The sequence below is a fragment of the Schistocerca gregaria genome, chromosome 2 (assembly GCF_023897955.1).
Source record: "Schistocerca gregaria isolate iqSchGreg1 chromosome 2, iqSchGreg1.2, whole genome shotgun sequence".
Taxonomy (NCBI): domain Eukaryota; kingdom Metazoa; phylum Arthropoda; class Insecta; order Orthoptera; family Acrididae; genus Schistocerca; species Schistocerca gregaria.
In genome coordinates this window covers 169,662,981-169,685,141 of record NC_064921.1, presented here as the reverse complement: position 1 = coordinate 169,685,141, position 22,161 = coordinate 169,662,981, and the positions used below count along the sequence as shown (strand labels likewise).

Here is a 22,161-nt window from a genome sequence, read left to right as displayed (position 1 = left end):
GTGAGTGACTACACAACTGTTGTTAAGAACTTTTGGCCGGTAAATCATGTGGTTAGCAAACTGGATTGGCATTCGGGAGTACGACGGTTCAAACACGCGTTCCGCCATCGTGATTACGTTTCCCGTGATTTCCCTAAATCGCTTCAGGCAAATGCCGGGATGGTTACATTGAAAGGGCGCGGCCGACTTCCTTCCCCATCCTTCACTAATCCCATGGGGACGATCACCCCACTGTTTGGTTCTCTCCCCCAAACCAACCAACCAACACAGGCATCGGCAGAAATCCGTACTACACAAGCCACGCTAGCGGCAACGTGATTCCGGTTTTTTTTTTTTTTTGGGGGGGGGGGATACCAGCTCGTACAAACAAAACGTTAAATGAAATATTAGAGAGCAAAATCAAGAATATTAAATAAATAAAAGAAAAATTTAAAAATACTGAAAAATGGTAATAGGGACATGGAACCATTGACATTTATGGACTAGTAGCATGTTGCTGTTGTTGTTGTGGTCTTCAGTCATGAGACTGGTTTGACACAGCTCTCCATGCTACTCTATACTGTACAAGGTTCTTCATCTCCCAGTACCTACTGCAGCTTACATCCTTCTGAATGTGACTGAGCGAGGTGGCGCAGTGGTTGGCACACTGGACTCGCATTCGGGAGGACGACGGTGCAATCCCGTCTCCAGCCATCCTGATTTAGGTTTTCCGTGATTTCCCTAAATCGTTTCAGGCAAATGCCGGAATGGTTCCTTTGAAAGGACACGGTCGATTTCCTTCCCAATCCTTCCCTAACCCGAGCTTCCGCTCCGTCTCTAATGACCTCGTTGTCGACGGGACGTTAACCATTAACCACCACAACTTCTGAATATGCTTCGTGTATTCATCTCTTGGTCTCCCTCTACGATTTTTACCCTCCACGCTGCCCCCCAGTACTAAATTTGTGATCCCTTGATGCCTCAGAATATACCCTACCAACCGATCCCTTCTTCTAGTCAAGTTGTGCCACAAACTCCTCTTCTCTCCAGTTCTATTCAATACCTCCTCATTAGTTATGTGATCTGCCCATCTAATCTTCAGCATTCTTCTGTAGCACCACATTTCGAAAGCTTCTATTATCTTATTGTCCAAACTAGTTAGCGTCCATGTTTCACTTCCATACATGGCTACACTCCATACATATAATTCCAGAAGCGACTTCCTGACACTTAAATCTATACCCGATGTTAACAATTTTCTCTTCTTCAGAAACGCTTTCCTTGCCATTGCCAGTCTACATTTTATATCCTCTCTACTTCGACCATCAACAATTATTTTGTCCCCCAAATAGCAAAACTCCTTTACTCCTTTAAGCGTCTCATTTCCTAATCTAATTCCCTCAGCATCACCCGACTTAATTCGACTACATTCCATTATCCTCGTTTTACTTTTGTTGATGTACATCTTATACCCTCCTTTCAAGACACTGTCCATTCCGTTCAACTGCTCTTCCAAGTCCTTTGCTGTGTCTGACAGAATTACAATGTCATCGGCGAACCTCAAAGTTTTTATTTCTTCTCCATGCATTTTACTACCTACTCCGAACCTTTCTTTTGTTTCTTTTATTGCTTGCCCAATATACAGATTGAATAGCATCGGGGATAGGCTACAACCCTGTCTCACTCCCTTCCCAACCACTGCATCCCTTTCATGTCCCTCGACTCTTATAACTGCCATCTGGTTTCTGTACAAATTGTAAATAGCCTATCGTTCCCTGTATTTTACCCCTGCCACCTTTAGAATTTGAAAGAGACTATTCCAGTCAACGTTGTCAAAAGCTTTCTCTAAGTCTACAAATGCTAGAAACGTAGGTTTGCCGTTACTTAATCTTTCTACTAAGATAAGTCGTAGGGTCAGTATTGTCTCACGTGTTCCAATATTTCTACGGAATCCAAACTGATCTTCCACAAGGTCGGCTTCTACCTGTTTTTCCATTCGTCTGTAAAGATTTCGTGTTAGTATTTTGCAGCTGCGACTTATTAAACGCCGGCCGGTGTGGTGGAGCGGTTCTAGGCACTACAGTCTGGAACCGCGCGACCATTACGGTCGCAGGTTCGAATCCTGCCTAGGGCATGGATGTGTGTCCTGTCGTTAGGTTAGTTAGGTTTAAGTAATTCTAAGTTTTAGGGGGCTGATGACCTCAGACATTAAGTCCCATAGTGCTCAGAGCCATTTGAACCAAATTGAACTTATTAAACTGATAGCTCGGTAATTTTCACATCTGTCAATACCTGTTTTCTTTGCGATTGGAATTACTAAATTCTTCTTGAAATCGGAGGGTATTTCCCGTGTATAATACATCTTGCTCACCAGATGGTAGAGTTTTGTCAGGACTGGCTCTTCCTAGGCTGTCAGTAGTTCTCATGGAATGTTCTCTACTTGTTTCGACTCAGGTCTTTCAGTGCTCTGTCAAACTCTTCACGCAGTATCATATCTCGCATTTAATCTTCATCTACACCCTCTTCCATTTCCATAATATTGTCCTCAAGCACATCGCTATTATATGGACCCTCTGTATACTCCTTCCACCTTTCTGCTTTCCCTTATTTGCTTAGAACTAGGTTTCCATCTGAGCTCTTGATATTCATACAAGTGGTTCTCTTTTCTCCAAAGGTCTCTTTAATTTTTCTGTAAGTGATATATGCCTCTACATCCTTACATTTGTCCTCTAGCCATCCCTGCTTATCCATTTTGCACTTCCTGTCGATCTCATTTTTGAGACGTTTGTATTCCTTTGGGACTGCCTCATTTACTGCATTTTTGTCTTTTCTCGTTTCATCAATTTAATTCAATATTTCTTCTGTTACCCAAGGATTTCTACTAGCCCTCGCCGTTTTACCTACTTGATCCTCTGCTGCCTTCACTATTTCATTCCTCAAAGCTACTCATTCTTCTTCTACTGTATTTCTTTCCCCCATTCCAGTCAATTTTTCCCTTATGTTCTCCCTGTGATTAGAGTCCATATCTGCCCCTGGAAATGTCTTACAATTTAAAACCTGGTTCCTATATCTCTGCTTACCCTTATATAATCTATCTGAAACCTTCCAGTATCTCTACGCCTCTTCCATGTATACAACCTTATTTCATGATTCTTGAACAGTGGATCTCAAACTGATTCCATATTTCTTGATTTCCTGAAGGCTTTTCCTCACAATCGGCTTCCATTCAAATTGTGTTCCTGTGGGGTATCGTCTCAGTTACGCGACTGTATTCCTGATATCGTTCAGAAAAGTCACAATTCGTAGTAATTGACGGGAAGTCATCGATCAAATCGAAGGTGACTTTTAGCGCTCACCAAGGGAGTGTTACAGGTCCTTCGTTGCTCCTATTCTATTTGAATGGTTTAGGAGACAAACTGACCGGCCCTCTTAGAGTGTTTGCAGACGATTCCCTCATTTACCAAGTAGTAATGTCATTACATGTTCAAAATCAATATTAAAAGATGTATACAAGGTACCTATATAGTCCGACAAGCGGCAATTGACTCTTGATGTTGTAAAGTGTGAGGTCATCTACACGAGTTCCAAAGGGATTACGTTAAATTTCGGTTATACGATAAATCTCACAAATCTAAAGGCCGTCATTTCTACTAAATACGTATGGAAGGCGAACCAAAAACTGCCTTTTATTGATAGAAAAACTAGAAAATGCTATAAATCCACTAAAGAAACTGTTTACAGTACACTTGTCCATACTCTGCTAGAGTATTGCTATGCGGTATGAAATCCTTGCCACATAGAATTGACGGAGGATAGCGCAAAAATACAAAGGACAGCTCGTTTTGTAGTGTCGAGAACTAGGGGAGAGAGTTTCATAGATATGATACAACTTCAAACTTTCTCCTCCAAATGTGAAAATATTTCGTTGATGCCCACCTTCATAGGGAGAAACGATCATCATAATAAAATAAGAGAAGTGTGGGCTCGCGCGGAAGGATTTAACTGTTCGCTTTCCCGACCGCTGTTCGGTGGTAGAACGGCAAAGGAAAACAGGGTATATCAAAAAGAATGACCTGATTTCAAAAGTGGATATTTATTGATAAAAACATACTAAAATCATGGAATAAATTGCAAAATACGTTTCAGCTACGCTATTACAAATGATCTGTGTGTCCACCAGCAGCAGCACGAACAACATAGAGGTGATAGCTAAATTCGTCATGAACACAATGTATCTGCTTTTACAGAGGTTATGTCTGCCGTTATTCCGTTCTGCACTTCTTCTATATCACGAGGTCAACTGGAGTGAACACACTTTCCTTCACATATCACCACAAGTAAAAATCACATGGGGTCATTTCTGGCGATCTTGGAGGCCAAGAATGCAGGGCAGTGTCTCCTGGACCCAAGCGTCCAATCCAGCTTTGAGGCAGTGTGTCGTTGAGAAACAAAAATACGTTGTTGTGTCAGTATGATGGAGCTCCATCCTGTTGGTAAAAGAAGTCATAGGAGTCGTCCTGAAGTTGTGGGAAAACCCAATTCTGCAGCATTTGAAGATAGCTTATTTCAGTCATTGTGTTTTCTCCAAGAAAAAATGAACGTACACCTTTCTACGAGAAATGGCAGAAACAATGTTCACTTTAGGTGAGTCTGTTTTGTGCTTAATAATGTCATGAGGGTTCTGGAGTCCCCATATGCGCACGTTAAGTCGGTTTACTTTATCGCTAACATGAAATGTTGCTTCATCACTGAAAATTAAGCATGATAAAAATGTATCGTCTTTCATATCCTCTAGCAGAGCATTGTTGAAGGTAACCCATTTCCTTTTATCACCAACCCGAAGAACTTGCGCTAGTTGTAACATGTATTGTTCATAGGCCAAACGGCCCGTTAACACACAATCATATGATGCATTGCCATATCTGTGCTTGCGTGGCGAGTAGTCTTCCTTGGACTCAGCTGAACAGTTTGCCGAATTCTTTGCACAATGGCATAAGAAGTACGAGGTAGATCTGGACTCTTACCTCTTCAAATTGGCGATTCCAACGACGAATGTTTTTGTTTGCACGTGGATCAATGCCAAAACGGTGACGAAAAGCATGCGGGGCCGAAATCACTGACTCACTCTTTGCGAACTGGATCACACAAGATGCCTTTTGCTGAGCGGACGCTGCCTTACTTCTCACTGACTGCAAATTGAGAAGACGCATTGCCTGGCATCTAACGCAGACTTTCTGAAACTCAAGGCCACGTCCACTCAAACAACTTACATTTCTTTGCCAGCACGTTCCATGTTTCGTAATTATTAGCGTCCGATCAGGCCATTCTCTTTCAAACATCTTGTAGAGTGAAAGTGGTTCGATGAACAGTCTGTCATGCACTTCAGCGTGAATTGCAGTGTGTGTGTGAATTCCAAAGGGACCAAACTGCTCAGGTCATCGGTCCCTAGATTTACACACTACTTAACCGAACTGAAACTAATTTATGCTAAGAACAGCACACACACCCATGGCGAGGGAGGAGTCGATTCTCCGGCGGGAGAGGCCGCGCAATCCGTGACATGGAGCCTCAAACTACGTGGCCACTCCGCGCTGTAATTGCAGAGTAGTCCTGTAGATGTAGATGTAGGTGAAGTACAGTTCGTCTTTCATTTGAGTTGTTCAGTGTGTCAACCAAGTTGCGAGAATGAGCTCTGTCGAGAGCCAACAATTTTGTCGGCATGCTTCTGAATCTAATCTTCTCTGGAGTTGTACGTTGTAAAGCAGCAGAGAATCAGACATACATGTGTGCAGTACATGCCACATAAGCTTATGTTCAATATCTCCTCCTAAGACCCTGGATCAATTTCAGCCAAACTTGGTACAAATGTTAATTACTGCCAGGAAAGAAAATATACTCTAGGAGTAAAAACCACCAACCTCTCCTTGAGTGTAAAGGTGGGGTTATAACGAGACGAACGCCAGAGAAGGGAGCAGGAGATGGTCAGAGATAGAGTGGCTGAGGAGATGGACAAACTGGGAGGGGGGGAGGAAGAGGAAGACAGAAAGATGGGGGATGGAGGAGGAGGTGACACAGAGAGGGAGAGAGGAAGTGGATGGAGAGACAGGTTAGGAAGATACGTACATAGAGAGGAGAAGGAGGATATGGGCAGAGAGAGGAGGAGGAGGAGATGGTCAGAGAGGGGGGGAGGAAGAGATGGGCAGACAGGGGGAGGGGAGGGGGGGAAGAACAGGTGAGCTAATAGGAGACTGGAATAAATAAATGCCCGAGTAACGTCGAGTTTTTCAGCTGGTCTAATCTAATAAAGGGGAAATGTGGTTAGCAAACCTGGGAAAATTTGTAGACCTATTTGCTTTAAATGAAGAACAATGGACAGATTCTCAGTTAAAACCGACTGCGAGGGAAAAAAATTTGTGCTGTGAAAATTTGTGTTTTTGTTTTCTTTCTCGCAGCTGGGTTTAAAGTACGCTAGATTAAATTGAACTGGTAAGGTAACACCAGCTGAATGTTTGCATTTTTGAATTATGCGGATGTAGTATTCCAATTAAATATCGATAAACTGCAAATACGATTTTTGAATATATATCCAGAAACGTTATACAGAATATGGTAGAAACAGTTGGTCTAACGGTTTAAATGTCATGATATCGCAGTTAAAACCAGCTATGAAAAGAAAAACGAAATCGCTTATTTTTACAGCACAGCATTCTCTTTATTGCATGCGGTTTAATTGAAAACCCGTACAACTTTATTTAAACACGTATGTTTCCCACGACTGCCTGATTATTTGTAAGAATAGAACGTAAAATTTGAAGTACATCACTCAAGAACTTCTGGAGATATGTTCCTTTGTTATTCTATATGCTTTATTATAATGTCGAGGTCTTTAAAAGTGGGCAAAGTCGAGGCGTGGAGTGGAAATTTGCGTCCTGACAGTTCCCAGGAATACCACAGACTGAGTAGTGTATCCAGTTCCCATACATATTTAGCAATTCTAGTGCGTTGGTGGGTTCGTTAGTTCGTAATATATAGAAGATTAACACTGTGTTCCGCCGACCGCTTCAGTTGTTATCTCCATTAATTACTATCTCACCGCTGTTGATCTGAATGGGAAACCTGTTTATTTTCATTCATTTGTGGACATAGAATTTTGCCCTGCTGCTTAGATTCTATAGCCAATTGGAGTTACGTTTATGATAACCAATTCTTATTCGATTGCACATTTATTCTGCTCAACAAAATAAGATATTTTTCAGCTACGTTTTGTTAATGTTTTTGTTAGTTACCACTATCTTACTTATGGTAATGTATCAGTGTATTAGTATATCATAATTAAGTTAGAGATACACTATATGATGAACATACGTTCATATGATTAAAGATCTATGTTCAGTTAGACTACCACTCAAAAATTTTCTATCACTTATCACAGTAATGGATTTGTGGTTAGTGAATATTTTGTCATATGCCCCTTCTGATAATAAAACAAATTTACCCATATAAGGACCAAGCGCCTCTATCAGCTACCTGACTGGTTGTTCACATAGAGGGGTGTTGATGCCTATCCGCAACAACACTGACGTGCCTTTTCTAAGACGGTTCCATTGGAATAAGCTTCATTCCTTCAACCGTCTATGTAGCATTCAGTTCACATTACTTTACAGGAGATTGCATTTGAAAAATATGCCGTAATTGTAACTCTGTACCAGGAAGGCAATTCTAGTAAGACAATACCAACAAAAGTTGGATTAGCTTCATCTACAGCGATGTACACATTGCAGCTGATCAAGAAAACTGGTACTAATGCAAGTGTTTTTCCACCTGGAAAGTAAGAGAATAGAGGGAAGATCAGGTCACACGTGGACAGAATAAACATCAGAGAATTCGTACTGCACGTGAAATTCGCGAGGAAGTAAATAGTATTCAAGCAGCTTCAGTCTCCGTCTCAGCAGTACAAAGCCATCTTCGTGAACAATGTTTCAAGGGCTGCATAGCCGCCAACAACATTTATTACGCAAAGAACATAAGGAAAATATTGAAACAGGTTGATTAACATAAATGCTGGTGCTCGCAGCATTGGTCCATGGTGTTATTCATGGCAACAGTAGTACAAGATGTCGGTCATGGACGAATCTAAGTTTTAAGTATCTGGAAGCCTCGTCGAATGTTTTTGTTCGTCGACTTCGTGGAGAACAAACGAAGAGTCACAACGTGACGCCAACGGTGAAACATGGTGGAGGGTCGACGATGGTGTGGGGACGTTTTGCAGGTGATGAAATCGGTGATCTAGTGAGAATAAGAGAGACATTAAAGAAGGAAAGCTGTCACAGTATACTGATCAACAATGCAGCTCCATCTGGGAGGAGACTTATTGGTCGTGGGTTTGTACTACAGCAGGACAACAATCCAAAACATGCTTTTAGGTTGTGATGAGGATATGTCAATAGAAAAGAAAAATATGGGGAAATGAAGAATATGATTTGGCCAAGTTAATGACCTGACTTAAATCCAGCTGAACTCTTACGGGATAAACTTGACAGGGAGGTCATAAAAGTGAGGTTATCTAATGTTAAGATTAATTGAATAATTTAAAGACTTGGTGGACTGCAATGTCTGCCAAAACATTACAAAATCTTGTCTCCATAACTCCAAGAATTTGTGCTTTCCCTCTGAGGGCAAAAGGTTGTACTTTGAAGAGGATAAAATCTAAATCTTATTGTATTGTACTTAACGATTGAGAGACAAAACACTTATTTTGTTGGTCTATTTAGTTTGTACGATGTGGTTGTATATTAAAACAAATACATAGTTTTTGTCATGGGCAATAGAAAACTTTTGACCAGTAGTGTATAGATGTTTTATTTTATGAAGTTATTACATCACATTTCTGTGTTTGTCTGACAATGTCTCCCTCACGTGAGGGATGTGGGAGGGTACACAGGTGTTACCGCACCTCTCACTCACTTCCAGCCCCTCTAACTACTGGAGCCAGTGCATGAAACACTGTTGCACTAAACTCTGAGGCTGTCAGGTGAGCATGTATACAACTGACACAGAGCCAAGAATCCCGATCCACATTATCTCTCCTCGTAGTCATCCTCTTCGTTGCCAGTTCGCTCCACTCTACAGCCCCGTGTGGACATGGTTCTCATCTCAGTAGGATTTGGGAACTGCTACTAAAACCATCAGAGGCTAATTACTATCAGCCAGGGTCAAGCAAAGAGACACAGCTAAGACTGACGGAAATCCTAGAAGGCGATCGCTCGTGATTCAGAATGCACGCAGGAACGTCTCGATTTTGGAGTGTTCGCTCAGATACTATTCCGAAATGGGTGATCGAATGCCTATTCTTCTTTCGTTAGTGAAAGTCGCGTACCCTGCCGCGCGACGCCTGTACCTCGGATACTGTGCAGGGCGATGACAGATATTCTTCCTCTGCGAACTGAGTGACAAACCTTGAGGTGGTCGATATGGAGGTGGAACCGCGGTGGCATCTCGCCCAGTGCCAGGCTGAGGTAGTTGTCCAGCAGCACGCCGCAGCTCCAGTAACGTGGGAACGCCCGGTTAGGCGCCTCGTCCTTGCAGCGGAATTCTGGGTGCGCCTCCTCCAGCCTGCGGCACCAGATCACACGCTCAGTCATTACGAAACCTGCACGCGTATAGCATTTTCTTGTTGTGATTTTCCTTTTCACTTCTCTGTTGTGATCGAAGCGAACTAATTGATTTGTGTCACTGAAGTCAAGTTCAGCAGCTTGTAAGGTGCCTCTTACATGAGGAAGACATTTTTACCATTTTTAATAAATTAATGTCTCTTATGGACGTATTCACGATAGTTAGGAAGTGCTGTAGTCCGTAATCGGCCATGAAGCCCGTATTACACAATGCGCCTAAACAGTACAGCTATGCACTAGCGTCCCTAACGTGCATACCTGTAACTACAGACTGGTTCACTTCAGACCTATTACACCGTACACGCGGGATGTACCTAGCGCGCATGCGCTGCAGCAGATGAGATTCGCGAGCTGCAGTTAATACGGGCGGAAAGAAAATAGAACTGTCTGATGTATTACGTAAAATCGTCCTTTCTACCGCTTGCAACTCAAGGGCAACTTTATGACACACTGGAACGTCATACTTTCAAATTGTTTCTGTGAACTCAAGGTTCCTATTTAATAAGAAATTGTTTTTACCATTATTTGTTAAGCAATTGTTTTTCTCTTATATAGGTTAGCACTGTTCTGAATTACATACTCAACAGTTTTATTTTGCGACACTTGGTTACACAGGTATATCTATGTCGAAATTTACATATATGCACCATATTGCAGGTGGAGCATCCACTTGTTTTTGGAGTTAATGCCCTGGCAGTGACAGTAAATATTCGAATTAGGGCAGAATTGCGACGAAAACGTAAAGTCAGACATTGTTGGGTTTGACCCTGGCTGAAAAGAAGGGACGAAGGCAGGGGAAAATATTCACTGTTAATGAAAGAACGAAAGCCCGATGATTCGCAAGAATTTCGGAACTTCGTTAGGATTGACAAGGCCTGTTTCGAGAAGCTCCAGTCTGTCATAGAAGATGGAATCAGAAAGTGTGACACAGTCATGAGGGAGGCTATCTCACCTTCTCGAAGGTAACAATTATATGTTTATACGTTTTGTGATCATATAAGCCAAGATCACTGATAAAATACCGGTAAACGCCCTGTTATGTTGCAGGCTGGTTGTAACATTACGTTTCCTAGCGAATGGGGAATCTTTTGAGTCTGGCTTTTAGCTACAGAATAGCACAGCCCACCATTTCAAAAGTTGTTGTGGATGTATGCACTGCAATTTGCAACTCTTGAAAGGAACAGTACTTAAAGGTGTAATTGTGTTATTTTTCCAAGTTTTGAATATACGGTATATAAGTGCTCCTCAGAGTTTTTCGATCCTCGTCTGTCTTACTGGCCGAAAATGCACGTGCTTTGTCGACGATCACTGCCAGTTTCTCTTTTCTGGCATGCTGAATCAACAAGAGATGCAATCGAAACAAACATGAACTTTCATAAGCTAAGGCATTACGATACAAATCGAAAATCATCGTGTGGCGTTATATGCATATTGCTCAGAAAGAAACAATTTCCGACGTATCTTTTATGATACAGCGAGTCACATGTACACCTTTTCTCACTGTATGCCTCAATTAAGACGCTTAACGCCTCTTTGCTCCATTTCATTTCTAGAATACGAAGTAATCAATAGAAATTGCGCTTTCACAAACAGCTAGTATAATAGAAAATCTACCGGCAAAAAAGTTTTTTCTCTCCGTTTATGAAAACCTACTTAGGCTAATGAAAAAAAAAACCGCGGAAAATTCCCAACATGAAAATCTGAAATGAGCTACTAGCCACCAAGCAGTAAGCAAATAACAAGCAGAAAACACTGCAATAGCCCCTTCTGCGCATGTGCGAATTATCGCTGCTTAGTGCGCGTGCACCGATTGACGGCAGTTTAGAACTGTTCTCTATTCCGGCGCGCGGATAATGCGTCTGCTAATTTTCGTAGTTTCTCCAGTTCTACCGCTAGATGGCTGACGCGCTAGACCAGTACCGTTTGCGGTGGATTGTCGTGTAATACCGGCTTGAGTCGGAGAGCATTTCTCACGCTGGCTGGCTAGGTGACGAAGCGACCATATGTCGCGCGTAGTGGGGTGGGGCTCGGCGCTGGACCGTAGCAACAACCGTCAGTCAGCCTGGGAAATACACATGGCGGGAAGTACCGCCATCTTGGCGCCAAAGTCACCGATTTTGTTTATTTATATTTAATAATTAAAGGCATTTATGACAACATGAATACTAGGAGGAGCCTCTGGATGTTTAAAACTATGTATCATAATTTTGCCTCGTTAAAATTCACACCCGTTCATTAACAAATGCATATCTTAGTAAGTACGAATTTGACTGGAAATCCACGAACTGTGACGAAACCAGTAAGAGACACGGACTGAGCGCCGAAGTCGGCAGTCGGCGTTAAGAGCTCTTCCTGTCTTGTTCGATGGTGGCCATGCTCTCGGTTACGAGTAATTTGGGACATTAGTGTTTCATTATTGATCTAATAGGAATAAAAGTGATATTACGGCATTCTGAATGTTAATTTCGAGTAAATAGATACCCCAAAGCAATTTCAGATAATTAGCTTCCACCGACAGAGACATCCAATGCGCCAATGAAGAATCTGCACGGGACGACATTTACGAGAGCTGCACCGCGCACAGGTAGGAGGAAATCCGACGACACGACCCACCAAGGCGGATCATGGAAGGTCCGACTTACACTCGCACACTGCGGGTGGAAATGCTGACCAGTTATACTGTACGTCACATATACCACCCTCTATGGACTCGCGGCTAAGCTGAGAAATAACAACATCAGTTTAGAGGCGAGGGGATCTAGCAAGCTGTGTCGTATTCTGTCGGCGAGAGAGCTACGTCTGACAGTCTGCTTTGATTTATACTCGATCTGACCTTTCTTCATTTTTCATTTGCTGAAACTGCTTTCACAAGATGCTGCTGCTACTGCAGTTGTCATGAATACTCGTATGGTCAAAGCTACGAGCGTCGGTCCGAAGGTAAGTTTCGTCATTGTTTTTGAAAGAGAATGTGTTATATCAGTGACACAAACAAATGCCGTAAGAATTTACACCCGTTAATGGTTCAGTAACTGAAGGGGCATCAGTTGAGGAGCAATGAATCATGCGCCGAAGTAGAAAGAGTGGCAGCAGACTGGCGTGGCCGAGGTTATGGGTGCCGAGAAACCTGACTTCGGATCACAAGAATCCAAGAATGGGAATCAGCCTCTATCATTTGGCGCGGTACGCATCACAGGCGATGAGACTTGAATGCATCACTTTATCCCATAATCCAAGGTCGCTTCAATAGCATGGTAGCATCCCAGTTCACCAGCTAGGAGAAAATTCAGTGTGTCAGCCTTCGCAGGAAAGATTATGAGCACAGTGATCTGGGACGCGAAAGGTGTGATTCTACTTGATTTACTCCAGCAGGATGCCATCAATGATGCTTGCTCCTGCGACACCCTCCGCAAACACAGATCTGGCATTCGATAAAAGGTCCTTGTGTGAAGGTGCTGTGCTCTTGGACGACAGCGCAAACCACACACAGCAAGGTTCACACAGGATGAGATTCATCATTTCGGATGGAAGAGACAGCATCACCTGGCCTACAGGCCCAATCTTGCCCTGTTGGACTTTCTCCTGTTCCCTCGACTAAAAGCCGCACCCTCGAATGTCACTTCCCAACCATAGCTGGTGCGGAGCAGGAAGTGAAATAATTTCTTGCATCTCAGGGCACCAGAATTTACCAGAGTCGTTCTTCAAACTGACTGTACGCTATGACAAATGTCTCAATGTCGGTAGCGACTATGTCCAAAAATAGCGCAAGGCGTATAGGTCGCGATGTTGTAATTTGTTTTTTGGCGATAACGTTTCTGTGTGAAAAACAATGACGAGAGCTACTTTTGGAACGTCTCTCGTATTTCGATGTTTGGATAATCATGTTTTAACCCATAGCATCAAAGAATAGCTTTTTGCTTCAGCAGCCTCTCGCCTACACCTGAGGCCTTGCGACACCATACCGAAGCAGCAGCAGCGACCCGAGCATGCTGTGCAGGCGGTAGCTGTATGGACAAAGAACAATGTTGTTAGCGATAGATGTCTGTTCGGTAGAAGCCGTTTCTTTGTGATGCTACTTCGACTGAATAACACCCTACATTTACACTCGCAGGCTTCGTCTCATAGGCAGAAGCAGTTACAGTATGGGTACGAGAAGTCACGTACCTCTTCCGCTTCTTTCTTAAACCGTTTTCCTTTCTCGTTTTTCTTTCTCTCAGTTTTTTGCTCCTCCTCTGTGCTTGTAGCCTCTGCAGCGGCCTACCTCGCCACGACGTCGGTACAGCTATGCTCATTAGTCCAAAAACTAGTTTCATTCACCTCTCCTCGCTAGTGCATTTGGTGCAAGGGTCTTCATCTCTGCCTTACGACTACACTCCGCACCCAGTTGCGATGCTTCAGGAACTCAAATGCGATTTCATGGAGAAAAGGCGATGTTCTTTCCGAGGAAAACCGCTGAGAAAATTTAGAGAAGCGCCATTTGAAGCTGACTGCAGAACGATTCTAGTGCCTCCAATGTACATTTCGCCTAAGGACAATGAAGATAAGACAAGAGAAACTGGGGCTCATATGGAGGCACATAGAAAGATGCTTCTCCCTCGCTCTATCTGCGTGTGGAATAGGACAGGAACTGACTAGAAGTTGCACAAGGTACCCACCATCATGCACCAAGCTTGACTTGTGGAGTTTATATGTAGATGCAGACATAGACAGTCCTTACATTTGTCATGCTTTGGTCACCCTCTACAATTTTTGTCCTCCAAACTGCGATACCAAATTAATTATTCTTTGAAGCCAGCCGCTTAATTCGTTCTTTTGATGCTGTTGCTGCGTTGTTCGGTTGAGTACTATTTCATCAGTTATATGGTCTACCAAAGTTATCTGCATCGCACGTTATCTACATCACTTTTCTGCGCTATGGTATTTCAGAAGTTTCTATCCTCTTCATGTCTGTACATTTTACTGTCCACATTTAATTATCGTGGAACGCTACACTCCTGACAAATATTTTCAGAAAAGACATGCTAACACTTTCACTTATATGAGGTGTTAACACGTTCCTCTTTTTCAGGAGGTTCCCTTGCTAATGCCACTCAGCATCTTGTATCATCTTTACTTCTTCCGTCGTCAATCTTTTTGCTGCCCGGAAAGTAAGTCTCACCTACTAACTCCAGAATATTCATTTCCTTACCTAACTGGATCACCATCATCTAACTTCATTCGATAACTCTCCATTTTTATTGATGTGCAACTATAAGCCCATCTTCCAAGTTATTATCTGTCTCTCACTGAGTAACAGTGTCGTCGGCGAAACTAAAAATCGTATGTCGTCTCACGTAAGTGTTATTCCATTTCCTAATTTCTGTTTGGTTTTCTTTCGTTGCTTTCCCTGCTGTAAAGGAATGGAACAAGCTGGATAGGCTACAACCCTGTCTCAGTACCTACTCAACTACTGCCCCTCTTACACTTCCCAACTCTTATATCTGCCGTCTGGTTAGTTTACTAATCGTTGCTAACTGTTGCTCCTTGTATTTTATGTGTAGTGCTTCGGAATTCTAAACAGTGTATTCCGTTCAAGATAATCAAAAGCTTTTCCTAAACGCAATTAAAAATAATAATTATTATTATAACAATTATAATAATATTAAACGACGAAGCCTGAAAGTTATTTGTAAAGAGGGAAAGAAAATAGTAGATTTACTAAGAAAAAAAAATAAAAGAGTGGGACGAGGTACATGAAGCAAGCTTAGAGGAAACAGTACAAAAATGGAGAACGTGGAAATATTCAAGAAAAGATTGGTACCTAGAACAAGTTAGACAATAAAGAAAAGAAACATCAAAATCTGGACAATGAAACGTACATTTGGAAAATCTCAGCTTATGACAGTACGACAGATATTGCACACTGTTTTGCAGAACTTTCACAAAATCTGAAAGAAGTATTTACATAAATATATACTTCATGCACCGTTAGTGCTGCCACCTGTCGTTTGTGAGTCGTTATTCCACGCTGACGTCGAACATGGGCAGTAGTCATATTAATGTGACTGGAGTGTGAATAACTACAGGGTGGCGCACGAAATGTGTTACCATTTTGTTTTTGAATATCAACTTTATTGTCAATACAATCTGAAAGGAACGTATACTACAATGAAGATCCGACCATGGAGATTTGTTCTAACTCAGCACATGTTCAATACGTCCACCATTTCGTTTCCTAACTTCCTTCAAACGAGCACTGAAGTTAGTGATTACTTTACGCCACACGTCTTACATAATTTCACTGCTAGCTTGAAGAATAAGCTCCATTAAATCACGTGGTGGTTCAGGAAATTTTTTTCCTTTAGGTACCCACAAAGAAAAAAGTCATATGGATTGAGGTCTAAACTATTGGGGGCCAATTTTTTTCGTCATTGAAGCGACCTGGATTCCTGAGTGAAATGATCCGCATGTCGAAATGCTCGTGTAAAAACTCCAACACAGTGTTGGCAGTATGTGGCCTTGCTCCATCTTGCATGAACCACTGCGTGTTGAAGGGCAAGGCAGTAGCAAGAAGCTGTGGAATTTAATGGAGCTCAGAAGACTTATTCTTCAAGCTTGCAGTGAAATTACGGAAGACATGTGCCGTAGGGTAATCACTAACTTTAGTGTTCGTTTGAAGGATGTTAGGAAACGAAATTGTGGACATATTAAGCCTGTGCTGAGTTAGAACAAATCTCCATGGACGGTTCTTCATTGTAGTATATGTTCCTTTCAGATTGTATTGACAATAAAGTTTATATTCAAAAACAAAATGGTAACATGGTTCAAATTGCTCTGAGCACTATGGGACTTAACTCCAGAGGTCATCAGTCCCCTACAACTTGGAACTACTTAAACCTAACTAACCTGAGGTCATCACACACATCCATGCCCAAGGCAGGATTCGAACCTGCGACCGCAGCGGTCACGCGGTTCCAGGCTGTAGCGCCTCGAACCGCTCGGCCACTCCGGCCGGCAAAAATGGTACCACATTTCGTCCGCCATCCTGTACATTTCAGTTTCTGTACAAGTTGGAAATAACCTAACGCTCCCTGTTGGATCACACAGACAGACTGAAGTACTGACCGATGCGCCAAGTCGACGGCGATGGCGGAGCGCTGCTCGTGAACACGACGCATGATGTCCTCGGTGACTTGCAGCCAGTGCGCGGGCAGTTGCTTCAGTTGCGTCATGCCGGTGGCCGCTGTGACGGCCGTGTGCACCGTGAGAAGGCCGTTGGACAGGGCGCATCCCGCGTCTGTGGGCAGCGACGCGAACCGCGAGGTCTCCGCATCTCTGCATGCGCGGACAGGGCTGCAGGCCGAGCAGACGCCGTGTGCTCAAAATCGCTCTAAGCCTTCGACCGCAGTACTAGTAGACTGCCCTTGCTGTGCAGAAGCTACAGGACTGGTGTGGCTCCAGCATAAACCACGTGACTGTTGGCAAAACGTGGCGAGATTTCAAATCAGAGGTCTGCCATCCTATGTTTGTATCGTATTTTCCCCACATTTCTCAATTGACTGCCAAGCGCTTCCACTAAAAATTACTTTTATTTGCGAAAAATTATGCCAGAACTACATTTGACCTGTATTTGTTCACAGTACCATTTATAAAATCTAACAAATACATCGAACGCCACTCTGGTGGGCAGCGGGACGAAATTACTATAACCTATCAATCAAAGTAAAATGTCGTTAAAATATTTTTAAACGGTAAGAGTGGGCTCGTGTCAAAACTTTAACCATTGGATTCGCTCCGTTTTGAGCTCTAGTCACTTATAAAAGAAAATGTGATATGGGAATTATGTCAACTATAGGTGCCAAAATTTCCGACTTTAGGAGCAGGTCCATTTCAGAGTATCAATTTTAGGTGCACTTCAAAGGTTTAGTTACCACTATTTTTACAAAAGTTTAAAATATCAGTTTAAAAAAAATGATATTTTAGATGAAATGTGAGACTTTGAAGTTTTTCCGCTTCAGGGCCAGTATCCAAAGCTGCCTTCGGTTTTTTTCATCCTTAGGGAACCTATGAGTAGGAACGAGAAACAGTTATACATACTTCTGTAACCGAATTATCACAGATACTTTCCAAAATGTAATATGAGTCTGACTTTACAGGGATCACTTTCAACACTTTAATTTACGTGATACTCTTATCTCAAGTGTGAAAAACATATAAAAGTCACTTCAGCAGATTTCAATAAACGCATCTGCACTACCATAGAAACACTTACACGTGAAATCTAATACCATATCCCCCGACAAAGCGCAACACGAAACAACCATGTTTTGCCAACATTCACGTGACTTCAGCCCAGAGATGTTGGAGCCACGAAAATGACGTCAGGGCCAGTCTATTATATTCATGGTCGAAGCTCTAATCACTATGGGACTTAACATCTGAGGTCATCAGTCCCCTTGACTTAGAACTACTTAAACCTAACCAACCTAAGGACAACACACACATCCATGCCCGAGGCAGGATTCGAATCTGCGACTATAGCAGCAGCGCGGTTCCGGACTGAATCGCCTAGAACCGCTCGGTCACAGCACGCCGAGTGCACAACTTCCTCCAGTCATATGGACCACACATAATGTACTTTTTTCATCCTACCATAGGAGTTGGATGGTACACTAAGGTGACGTCAGTCATGGGATACCTCCTAATATCGTGTGCGATCTCCTTTTCCTCAGTGTAGTTCAGCAAATCGACGTGGCATGGAAACAACAAGTTGCTGAAAGTCCCGTGTAGGAATATTGAGCCATGCTGCCTCTACAGCCGTCCATAATTGCGAAAATGTTGCCGGTGTACGATTTTATTCACGAACTGACATCTCCACTATATCCCATAAATGTACTATGGGATTCACGTCGGGCGATCTGTATCGTCAAATCTTTCACTTGAACTCTCCAGAATGTTGTTCAAACCAATCGCGAACAACTTTCGCCCAGTAACATGGCGCATTCTCACCCATAAAAATTCCATCGTTGTTCGCGATCATGAAGTCCATGAATTGCTGTGAACAGCCTCCAGGTAGCTGAACACAACTATTTCCAGTCGATGATCGGTTCAGTTGAACCAGAGCACACAGACTATTCCATGCAAACACAGTCCACAACATTATGGATCTACCACCACCTCGTACGCTACTTTGTTGACAGCTTGGGCCCAGGGACTCATGGGGTCTGCGCCCCGCTCTCACCCTACCATCAGCTTTTAGCAACTGAAATCGGGACTCCTCTGACCAGGCTACGATTTTCCAGTCGTCTAGAGTCCAATCGATATGGTCACGAGCCCAGGAGAGGCGCTGCAGGTGATGTCATATTTTTAGCAAAGGCACTCAAACGGCGGCAGTCGACTGCCATAGCCCATTAACGCAAAATTTCGCAGCTCTGCCCTAATGCATACGTTTGTCGTACATCCTACATTTTTTGTGTGGTTATTTCACGCTGTGTTGCTTGTCTGGTGGTACTGACAGCTCTAGGCAAACACCGCTGCTCTCGGTCGTTAAGTGAAGTATGTCGGCCACTGCGTTGTCCACGGTGAGAGGTAATGTCTGAAACTTGGTATTCTCGGCCCACTCTTGACACTGTGAATCTGAGAGTACTGAATTACGTAGCGATTTCCGAAATGAAATGTTCCATACCGTCACGTCTAGATCCAACTACCATTCCGAATTCAAAGTCTGTTAATTACCCTCGTGCGGCCACAATCACGTCGGAACCCTTTCCACATGAATGACTTTGAGTACAAATGACATCTCCTGCCCTTTTATACCTTCTATATGCGATAATATTGCCATCTGTAAATGTGCATATCGATATCCCATGACTTTGTCACTTCAGTGTATCTTGCGGTCTTCCTCAGGCGTTTGAGTAGAGAAACTTAAGTTGTATTGAACTATGGGTTTACAAACAACTGGTTTGAATCATAACCTAACAAACCGAATGAAGCACTTTGTGCTGATTAATTCAAACAATGTTAAAGAAAGAGAGAAAATGTTAGTGTCTGGAGGGAGAACAAGAATGCAATTGAATCCCTACAGGGTTCAATTTTGGATCCATTTCTAATCTTTACTTACATGAAAAACGTCGCATTTAACATCATTTAGTAGACGTGGTACGTTTCATAGATGATATTAGTGTTAAAATAAACCGCATTAGAGAGAAAGCAGCAAAAGAAATCGCGAATGATATGTTTCAAAGTATTGTTAAGTGGTTCTCTAAAAGTAGACTCTCGCCATATTTCGAGGAAACCACTATATCCAGCTCTGTATAGTATTACAAGTGATGTAGTGTATGAGCAGGAGTCAGTAAGCATGGTACAGTGGTCCACATTTTTGGGTGTTCACATTGATGGAAACTTGAAACGGAGAAAGCATATTACAGACATGCATAAGGAATTAAGTACTACTGCTTTTGCTCTTTCCATAGTTGCTGGTCGTGGAAATAAGCAAAACAATATATAACGATATTTGGCATATTTGAACTCAGTTATGTTTTACAGAATTACCTGCCCAGTTAATTCATTGCTAAGGAAGAAACTATTGGTTGCGTAAAAGCGAGCAGTAAAAATAATATGTAATGTTCACTCACAGTCATCTTGTAGGTACCTACTCCAGGAGTTAGACATTTTAACTCCACCTTTCAATTTAGATACACAAAACTCGTCATAAACAATCTTCTTCTCGATTTGAGAAGAATAGTGATTACTCGTTATCAAAGGTCCTTCTATTCCACAGAATTTATACAAAGGGTGTCCAAAAAGAGTTTCCACAGTCTTCTCTATTTTTTTTATTTTTTTGTAGGAGGAGAATGAAAATTTCTGTGATCATACTTGGAACATTTGGCTATAAGTTGGTGTATAAAAGTATTTTCTTATATTTACAGGTGAGCCATAATGGATCGTGAAGTAGATGTAAGGTTGCGACAAAGGTCGGTGATGGAGTTGCTCTTCAAAACCGGCGATGACTCTGCCACATCGATTCACAGGAAGTTGCTCCCTAATTAGGGGGAGGACATAGTGGATCGCAACAGTGTCCAGCTGTGGTTGCAGATGTTTAAAGAAGGTGATTTCTCTCTACTGGATAATCCACGATGCAGTAGACCATCGACGGCAGTGAGTGAAGTGAATAAGGAGACCATTGATCAAATCATCCAAAATAAGAGATGTGTGACGACACGACAACTTACTGAAATAACTTGTTTGTCATTGGGTAGTGTGGTATCACTGGTACAGTCACTAGACTACATAAATATCTGTGCGCGTTGGGTGCTTAGATTATTGACAAGAGAAATGAAAACGAATGATGTTAATGTGTGCCAGGGTGTCACGAAGACCTTTACTGAAGAGTGGAAACAGTGTTTTGACGGCGTCGTTACCCAGGATGAAACATGGTTCTTTTTGTCCGAACTTGACAGAGAAATTCAATCTATGGAGTGGCGTCATCCTGGTTCCCCTCGGAAGAAGAAACCAAGACTTTCCCGAACAGCAGGCCGAAAGGTGATGGCCTCCTTCTTCTGCGATCAGTGTGCTGTCATTTTCATTGACTTTTTGGAACCTGGCTCCATAATTAACCGGGGCCGTTCCTGTTTGTCATTGGACAAGCTGCGACGTGCCACCAAGACCCACAGACCACAGCTTCAGGGTCAGCTCATCAGACTACACCATGACAATGCCAAACCCCATACAGTCCTTATGAACCAGGAGAAAATCAGGAAAACGAGTTGGAAAATTGTTCCTCATCCCCCTACAATTCGGACTTGGCTCTTTGGTCATCTGAAGGGTCACCTGCGCTGTTAAACATTTGGTAGTGAGATAGACATTATTTACTGTGTCAAGCGATGGTGTAAAAGTGAATCCCCAGAATTTTACCAAATGCATTTACATCATGGAAAGAACGTTGGGCCAGATGCGTCACAGCTGATGGAGGCTACATCGAGTAGGCTCAATGAATAGCTAAATGTTCCAAGTATGTTCACAAAAAATTTCATTCTTCTCCTACAAAAAATAAAAAAAATTAGAGACGGCTATGGAAACCTTTTCGAACGCCTTTTGTATTTAAAAACTCGTGGCCTGCAAACAAGTAAAAATAAAAAAGAGTTTTTAAGTGTAGTTGCTTGAGTACTGCAGAAAAATAACATGTTCATTAACGTTTAACTAGTTCTGTAAAGTGAATCGTTCCATATCATTTCGACAAAAAAAAATCGTTCAAATTTTCTATGGCACTTGTAACTAACAAATCAAGTTCGGCCCTAAAGTAAATAAACGCTGTCTCAGCGACTTGTTGTTGGCCGCTGTGCATATGTGCTGAGTGTTTGACGCAACTCGAAATTGATCCAATTTATGTATCGGTATCTTGTCGTTATTCTTCCACGAATTATAGACTGAGGCTCACCAATGAATTCCAAGCTTTCAGTGTTTTATTGCTAATCGGCGTGCTAAATGTTTAATCCATGTACATTGCTAAGCATTTAAACTTCGTACAATACTATGA

The 22,161-nt window shown here is 42.4% G+C and overlaps 1 protein-coding gene across 2 annotated transcripts in view; it reads right to left on the bottom strand.

Moving 5' to 3' along the window:
* Window positions 1-22,161, bottom strand: part of LOC126336608 (uncharacterized) — a 41,918-nt gene that overhangs the window by 5,437 nt on the left and 14,320 nt on the right. For both annotated transcript variants that reach the window (XM_050000474.1, XM_050000475.1), the window contains exons 4-5: window positions 16,752-16,979; window positions 9,435-9,591 (exon numbers count right to left, since the gene is read on the bottom strand). In XM_050000474.1, the coding sequence (XP_049856431.1) occupies window positions 9,435-9,591; window positions 16,752-16,979 (385 nt within the window). The remainder of the gene's footprint in view (window positions 1-9,434; window positions 9,592-16,751; window positions 16,980-22,161) is intronic.